The sequence below is a fragment of the Balaenoptera ricei genome, chromosome 3 (assembly GCF_028023285.1).
Source record: "Balaenoptera ricei isolate mBalRic1 chromosome 3, mBalRic1.hap2, whole genome shotgun sequence".
NCBI lineage: Eukaryota > Metazoa > Chordata > Mammalia > Artiodactyla > Balaenopteridae > Balaenoptera > Balaenoptera ricei.
In genome coordinates this window covers 170,160,122-170,168,693 of record NC_082641.1, presented here as the reverse complement: position 1 = coordinate 170,168,693, position 8,572 = coordinate 170,160,122, and the positions used below count along the sequence as shown (strand labels likewise).

General features: G+C 57.5%; 1 protein-coding gene across 6 annotated transcripts in view; it reads left to right on the top strand.

Annotated features, from left to right (window-relative positions):
- Positions 1–327: 327 nt before the first annotated feature.
- The window catches only part of KCNN1 (potassium calcium-activated channel subfamily N member 1), a 29,313-nt gene continuing 21,068 nt past the window's right edge, over positions 328–8,572 (top strand). For 4 of the 6 annotated variants that reach the window (XR_009502520.1, XM_059918114.1, XM_059918118.1 and 1 more), the window contains exon 1: positions 6,182–6,379. Coding sequence is in view for 3 of the 6 variants with exons in the window: in XM_059918114.1 (XP_059774097.1) it covers positions 6,212–6,379 (168 nt within the window). In the remaining 3 variants the exon portion in view is untranslated. Of the gene's footprint in view, positions 349–6,181; positions 6,380–6,967; positions 7,530–8,572 lie in introns of those variants that run through there. The other 2 variants (XM_059918116.1, XM_059918115.1) reach the window with 2 other exon arrangements.

Here is an 8,572-nt window from a genome sequence, read left to right as displayed (position 1 = left end):
GGTATGGGAGGAATGTATCAGCAGAGGTTCACCAAGGGGCATGCGGGAGGCAACAGGGCTCCACTGGACAAACAACGCCACTGATCCTGAGTTTCCCTAAAACTTACAAGGTAACCCAGCTTGTCAGAGTGTAGATCTTTTCTAAAGACCATTGCCGTCTGGGAGCTGTCCGCCGCCTGCCCTCCTGGGGCCCTACTCCACCCCACAACCCATGTCTGGTCCTTACAGGTCAGGGGGGAAAGAAAAGCGGCCACAACCCCCTGCCAGCCAAGTGGTAGCCCAGCGGGACTGAAGGGGACAGGCCGTTTGGTGGTGCCTCATCAGGAAGACCCCTGCACCCGAGGGAGGGTGAGTGAATCGCAAACTCAGGTCACATTTGGGGGTCGGGGGCAGGGGGCCAGGAGTTGGATAGAAAAACTGGTGACTTAAGATAAAAGTGCCAGCCTTTGAAACAATACTAATAATTTAATAATTATTATTATTATAATGACTATGCATTCTAGAGCCCCCCAGAGAGTCACTATCCACTTTCTTTGATCACTGGTGGTGGGGAACCTGCTCAGAGAGGCTCAGTGATCCACCCAGAGTCACACAGCCAGAAGGAGGGAGTTGAACTGGGTTGGAGGGACCCTAACCCCCACAGTCTCCACCACCCAGATCCCGTGGCCTCACTCCCTGGGGACAACCCTTGGGGAGCACCTCCTTTGCTTCTTCTTTCTCCTGCAAATGTTGATGGACATTCTGGCGTCGGCAGTGAGCTGCCGATGTGGAGAGGACAGAAGTGCCAGTCCCAGATGTGTGGGATCATTTAGTCAAGCAACAAAGACTAAGCAGTTGTAGTATGCCGGGCCCGGGACTGGGCACTGGGAACACAGCAAGCACTGAGGCAGGGCCAAATATGCCCTTGTGATATGTGCTGGGAGGAAAATAAAACATGGAGATGTATTAGAGAATGACTGGGGCATAGGGGAGGCTCCTGTAGTTGGGCAGAGGGACCTCTCCAGGGAGCTGACCGTGAGCTAAGACCTGAAAGAGGAGGAGTAGCCAGCCAGGCAAGAGCTGGGAGAGCAGCATACCAGGCAGAGGGAACAGCATGTGCAAAGGTCCTGAGGCGGAAAGAAGCTTGGCATGTCTGAGGAACAGTGAGGAGGCTGATGTGGCTGGAACAGAATGAGCAAGGAGGAAAGTGAGGGCAGGGGTGTCTGCAGGCAGGGGCTGAGGTGAAGGAGTGGACTGCAGAACACTGGGGAGCCATGGAGTGTGTGTGAGCAGGGGAGAGATATAGTCTGATTTATGATTCTCAAAAGCCCCTGTGGCTTCCGTGGAGAACAGGGACTATTGGGGCAGGAGTGGAAGTGACAGAAGGCCAGAGGGGAGGCCAAAGGGGCATCTGAGTAGTCAGCTGGGCCAGGACCAGGGTGGGGTCTCAGGGATGGAGAAGAGTGGGCAGATTCTGGGACTGAGCTGGCCATGGAGGAAGAACTGTTTGTGGCCAGGTTTCTGCCTCATGCTGAGGGACCATGGGGAGGGAAGGAGGGATTCACTGTGCCTGGGGAAATCTAGGAAGGCATCCTGGAGGAGGTGTTCTTGCTCTTTGAGCTGGGTCTTGAAAGGTAAATAGGAGTTTGCCAGTGGCCAACTGGAGCCATGTCCGGGATCTATTCATACAGACGCCGTGCAGGCCACGGGGAGCCACTGAGCACTAGGAATTAGCAGCAACATGATCATATTTTAGCAAGGAATGACCCCTCCGGGGGCCTAGCAGAGACTGGACTGGAGCCCGAGAGGTCAGGAAGGAGCTTTTGAAATGGTCCAGGTCATGATCAGGCCAGTAGCAACTGGGAGCATCCAGTCAGCCATCACAGTATGCCTGGCACGTTTAATGGGGATTAGCTCCCTAGCCCCTCCCCCTGCCCTTGGAGGGTCCTCGTTGCCCTGCTGAGGAAACTGAGGTTCAGAGAGGGACAGTCGGTTGTCCATGACCACTGTATGAGTTTCCAGGGGTTGCTGTAATAAATGACTACAAACTGGGTGGCTTAAAACAACAGGAATATATTCTCTCACATTTTGGAGGCCAGCAGTCTGAAATCCAGGTGTTGGCGGGGCCACACTCCCTCTGGAGGCTCTGGGAGAAGTCTCTTCCAGCCTCTGGTGGCACCAGATGTTCCTTGGCTTGTGGCTGCATCACTCCAGTCTCTGCCTTTGTCTTCATGTGGTCTTCTGCCCAGTGTGTGTGTCTGTGTCTTCTCACTTGGTCTTCTTATAAGAACACCAGTCATCGGATTAGCACCCACCCTAATCCAGTATGCCCTCACCTTAATTTAACTGCATCTTCAAAGACCAATAACGTGGCCAAATAAGGTCACATTCTGAGGTCCTGGATGAACTGGAATCTGGGAGAGATACTGTTCAAACCAGAACAGCCATGCAGCAGGGTGCTGTGCTTGACCATCGAGCCTTTGCCCCAGGGCTTATGCCAAGGCAGGGGCTGTAGGGATGGGGACAGAGGGGTGGCCTGGAGCGAATTTAGGTGGACAGGCCTGGGGTCCCATTGGATGTGGGGGACTCTGGGGAGGAAGAGTTAGTCTGGAGCCTTCCAGATCGAGAGTGAGGAGGGAGGGAGGAGAAGTTAAGTGTCTGGAGCAGGGATGCCGCTGCCAGCTGAATGAAAAAGGCAGCCCCAGGGCAGGTCCCCTGGTGGATGTGGCAGGGTCTCCCAGACCTCAGCTGCTTGTGGGAACTCCGTGCTAATGACAAAGCCGATTCCCTGCCTGCGTGTCACCCCCAGGCTCCCACCTCCTCCTTCAGAGTAGGGACTGAGGGCCCCTCACTGGGCTGCCCGCGGCGAGGACCAGGGCATGCCAGGCCCAGTCCCTTTCCACCCCTCCCTGGCCTCATTTCTGCTGTGAACCATCTGCAAGGGCCAGTTGTGTATATTTATTGATTCAAGGTCTTATCTTGCCCACTGGCCTGAAACCATGAGTTTGGGGGATTTTGTGTGACTTTGTCCACAAGTATCCCCCGCTTGGGGTGCAAACCCTGCCTACAGGAGGTGCTCAGTAAATGCCGATAGAATAAATGAAGCTTCTCCAGGTACCTGAATACTGGAGAGCCCAGGAACAAGCCCTCTGTGATGCCTGCCCCAGCTCCCCCCACCGCCCCCCCCCGACCTTCCTGTCCCCTTCCTGCCCTCATAGTTCACAGGACACTAGGGGGCTTAACCCTCCATGAGTTCCTCTCTGCTCGGAGTCCTCCCACACACAGCCCTGTGAGTGGGACCCCTGCCCGCCTCTGTGACTCGCCCCACCCTGTTTACTCCTTCTCTCCAGCCCCACTGGTCTCCCTTCTCTTCCTCCAACACACCCTCCTCTGTCTCACCTCAGTGCCTTTGCCCTTGCAGTGCCCTCTGCCTGGTGTACCCTTCTCCAGCTCTTCTGGGGTGGCCCCTTGGCCCCTTTCAAATGTTCTCTTTTCCGAGAGGCCTCCCCTGACCATTGTAGTTAAAGGCTCCCCATCCCCGTTCCTATTTTTCTCAACTTCATGGGATCCTTTTCCAATGCTTTTGTATGGAAGCCTCAGTAGTCCTTTACGTGGAGAGGTTTGTTCCGTTTCTCTAGAAGATCAGCTCCAAGAGGAGCAGGTTTGTATCTGTCTCAGACTCTGCATCCCCAGCACCAGACTTAGAGAAGGAGCTCAGTCGGTATATGAATGAATGAATGAATGGGTGGGTGAATGAATGAATGAATGGGTGGATGAATGAATGAATGAATGAGAGAGTGAGTGAATACCTTCCCCACTCTGCCATCCCCACACTCAAAGGGGACTCAGGGTCCCGCCTCCTTCCAGGCAGTCATTGGTTAGACCCAGGATGGGTCTGAGATTTCTGTGAATGCGCAGCTTGTGGGTGAGGGGGGAGGTGGCCAGTTTGCCCCTCCTCAGGCCACTGCCTCTGGGTCCTTCAGTTCCTGGGAGGTTCTCCCAGGTCTCCTGCACCCAGACCCATGGCAACTGCCCTGAACTTGTGGCCCAGCCCTCGGGCCTCTGGAGGAGGGGCTTTGTGTTTAGCCTCCACCCCCTCACTGGTCTGTAGGTCATTTTCTGGGGCTGAGTCCCGAGGGCCTCCCAGCTGAAGTTCATTTGCATGTTCCTCTGGTCCCTTCCAGCTGACTGTGGGCTGTTGAGAGGCTGTCTGGAATGGAGACTCAGGTATATCCCACCCAGAGCTCCACTTTCATCCACCCCCTACCTTTGTCCACCAATGCCAGCCTTGTCTCAGGGGGGTGAGATTCAAGCAGATAGCATGGCCAGCTTGGGCAGGAGGTGATCGGTCACCAGATTGACTATCAGCTCCTTGAAGAAGGTCCCTGATCCCTCAGGGCAGGTGAGCCCAAAAGGGAAATAGGGATGTTTCCAGAGAGAGAAGGTAGATGCAGAGCCTACAGGGCCTGGGTAGGGGGGGAGGGCTGGAGAAGCCTCTGGGGGCTTGTGGCCCATGCTTTTGTGAATTTCTGGATGTTTACCTGTTGGACTTGAATTCAGAAAGCATCAGATGCTGCAGGGACCCCACAGCAGTCTGTGCAGGCCAGGGTCAACCCGTAGGCACGGTGAGAATGCTTCTCGTCGGGCAGGGACCCATACGGGGGCAGGCTCAGGCTGTCAGGGGATAGGGCATTGAATGCGGCACAAGGATGTGTGCCAGACCCCGAGAGAGATGTGGGCGGCTCCATCACTGTTGTGCTTTAGGAAGAGCCCCCAGTGGCCCAGGCAAGGGAACAGCAAGTGCAAAGGCCTGGAATGAGCTGCGGGGAGTCTGAGGAGGCCTGGGATGGGGGGGCTGGTGAGTGGATGAGTGGGATGCAGGATGGAGCATGGTTGAGAATGCGTCCCTTTAGGGGTCCCACAACCCCACTCCTGGAGCCCCTGTGGATACAGCAGGGTATGGGTGGTCCCCAGGCCTCTACTTCCCACCTATCACAGACCTGTGCACTGTCACCATGGCTAGGCCTTCTTCAGGGTGTCCCCGACAGCCTGGGCTAAAGAACAGGCTCTCGAGAGGAGGGAACAGGAGTCCCATCTGCTGACCCCTGGCCATCACCTGGCTGTGCTCAGCCTCGCCACCATCACTGGCCCATGACACTACCCCCTGCCCAAGCAGCTGTCTGCTCATGTATTCATTCAGCCCAGCTATTTTCTGGGTACCGCAGAAGAAACAAAACAGATCAGCTGCCCTCAGGCAGTGATGAGCAATCAGATGTTCCTGACCTGGTCCAAAGCTCAGGGCCAGGAATAAAACAGATGGGGGACTGGGAGAGAGATGGGGGGAAGCTGCTACCCCCAGGAGCCCCTGGGCTGGGGAGGGCAGAGCCAGACTCAGTGACCCAGGTGACAGGGTGACAGGGTGGGGACAGGGTGAGGCTGAGGTAGTGAGGCTGCCTGGGAAAGGAGGAGGTAAGGGCTCCCCACTTTCCAGTCCCCACGGCTCCTCTGAGCTGCCATTAACATTGAATGAATGTTGCCCAAGGCCATCCTCAGTGCCAGGGGAAAGGGGAACCGTTTGCGGGACCCCCAAAATAGTCTCCTGCTGTTCTGCCATCCTGGCATTGGTTTGGGGAGTTAGGACTGGGGGAGGGGTCTAAGTCTGAGTGGGCTCTCTCCTTCCAAAGAAGATGAACTTTGCCCCAGCAGGCACCCCCTCCACCCCTGGAAGCCCCCATACCCAACTCCGAGGCATCTTCTACTTGCCAACATCCTGCTTCCCACCCCAAGACTCCCCCACACGGAGAGGACTTTGATGAGGTCATTTCAGGAGGGAGATGTCCAGTCACTTTACAAAGTTGTCCCCTCAGCAAGTGCGTGGTGTGATCAGCCCCCAGGCTCGCAAATGTTGAGAGGTGGCTGGAGTTTGGGGACCTGATTTTGGAAAAGGGGTGGTTAGTTCTCAAAGGCTGTCGAGGTCGGGAGTTTTCGTTTCGCTAAGGTCCTCTCCACGGCGCGGGGCAAGGGTGAGTTTGAGGAGGCTCGCTGGGGAGCGAAGGGGGAACCCGGGAAATGAGGGATCTTTAAATAGAGGCGGGGCTTGCGGGGTCGCCGGGGGCGGTGCCAACCCGGGCTCGGCCAATCGGCTGCGCCGCCGGCGTCGCACCGCCCCCTCCTCTCCCTGCCCGGGCGGGCGCTCGCCCCCCAGCCGAGCCCGTGGGCAGGGCGGCGGGGGATGCGCACGCTGCCACCGCCCCCGGCCCCACAGACCCGGGGCCTCGCGCCCGCCCGCTGCTGCCGGCCCCGCCCGCGACCCCGGCCCCGGCCCCTGCCTGGGGGTCCGCGGCCGCGCGGGACCCTCTCCCCTCCAGCCTCGTCCGGCTGCCCAAGACGAGCCCCGCAGGTACTGAGTGGGATGGGCAGGGGCACCCAGGGCGGCATGTCCCGGAGTGAGATGCGGTTTGGGGCAGGGGCTAGGAGGGTTTCCGTGGGGTCCGCAACCCAGGGGATACGGCGACGGGGGCAATGTGTGTATGTGCACTGCCCGAGTGAGTAAAGATTCACGGACCCCCATCCTGGAGGGGGAGGGTACTGGGTTCACTTTGGCGGGGGCAGAGCAGTGAGTCTCCAAACTCCATACATACGGTGGGGGAGCTCTCGGGGTGGAGGCAGTGACCCAGGACTGACTTGGTAATGGGAGGAAGGAGACCCTCACCACTGGCCCCTGTATCCAGCCATTAGGGGCAGCACGGCAGGGGTCGGAAAGCCGGGTCCCCCAGCTCTCCCTGGACAGAGGTCGGGTACCCAGCACAGTGCACTGCTTGGGCTGTCCTGGAGGGTGGGGCCACACATGTGAGCGCTGAAGGCTGGGGGTGAGCCAGAGATGCTGATGGAGATGCATCAGAGTGGAGGGCACTGGGGACAGCAGGCTAGGGCAGGCTAATTGCACCCTGTTGGCTGCTGGCAGGTTCCTGACGGGTGGTGATGGGGGGAATGCCTAAGGGATGGGGCAGTCAGCCAACGACTTGCTGCACCCACTGTCGGGCAGCCCATGGGGTGGAAGGACGAACAGATCCTGTCCACCCTGCAGAGCTAGGGCCCCAAGAGTGCTGGTGGAGGTGTGTCCTAGGGTCCTACCCCACCCTCCGCAGGGACACACAACCCACAATTCACCCACATATCCTAGAAGGTTCTACCATGTGCTGCTCTGGCCATGGTTCCTGGGAGCAGTGGGGTGGGCATTTGCCCCAAGAAGGCTCTGCCTTGGAGACTGATGGGCAGGGGTCACGTTCTCCTGGTCCAGCTCTGAAGGACAGATCACGGTGTTCTGTAGTGTCACCACAACAGGCATACCCATGGCTGAGTGCTAAGCATTTTCCACATGAGATCTCACTCCATTGTGGCCACCGACCCTGCTGGGATGGCACCGAGACACCCCTTTACTAAAGAGGTAGATGAGGAAGTGGCAGTGACTTCGTCCTGGCTGGAACACCCAAAGGTCCCTCTGCAATCAACCCATCATTTGTAAAAGAGTTCACTCGAGGGCCTTTCAGGTCTGGCCATTTTCTTTCTCTTCCTGTTGGGTGGGACAGTTCGGAGGAGTCAGCCTCCTTGCTCCCTGCTCTCTGCACACCTTCCCCCACTCCTCAAGAGCCCTCCTGGGTCCCCCCGGCCCTGCTCGGCCTACAGGTTTCCCACAGCATCTCGTGGGATGGTACACGAAGGCGGGGTTTTGCTCATCCCCTCACCCCAGCATTCAAGGAACAGAGGTCTTGTGCCCCAGACATATTAGACAATTTGGGGAATTCCAGGAACCCTCAAAACCAAATGCAGCCCATAGGATGTTTGTTGCTTTTTAGAGGAACTCCTTGGAGAACCCAGGGCCTTCACCCAGAAAAACACACCCTTTCATGGATATCCAAACCTTGGCTGGGGTTTCACAGGGACTTCTGGTTCTTTGGGAAATCTCTGAGGGTCCCGGGGACCCCAGCTTTAGGCCCAGGTTGCATTGAGGGAGGGGAAGGTGAATCTGGGGAGGGGTGTGATCTCTTGTCCCCACGGCCCTATGGTCCCACCCAGTCTTTAGAAACGGGCTGCCCCCTTCTCCTGCGGGATTGCAGGCAGGCCACTCTGTCCTTCCATTTCCTATGAGGTCGTGGGAGGGGTGGGACAGTCACCATGCCTGTGTCCTGAGCTCTGTGGCCCCTCAAGGACAGGGCCAGGCTGGCTCCCTTTCCAAACAGCCGCTCATCAAGAGGGACCCAGGCAGATCCTGCCATCCACTGCCCCCAGACTGCACTAACTTAGTCCCTGCCTTTCCTGGCTGTGTGACCTTGGGCAAAGTGCTGAACCTCTCTGAACCTTGTCTCCCCTCTGTAGAATGGGAATAAGAATGCCACCTGCCTTGATGAGTGGCAATAGGAATTAAATGTGGTAATTCTCATCAAGGTCTTGGCCGGCAATAAGCAATAGGTCCGCATTAACAACATAGGCACTAAGAAGGGCCTCCCAGAAGCCACCTGCCGCCTGTTCACATGCCCTACCCCACCCCCTCCCTGCCCAGGGCATGTTAGGACACGGCTGCCAGGCAAGGAGG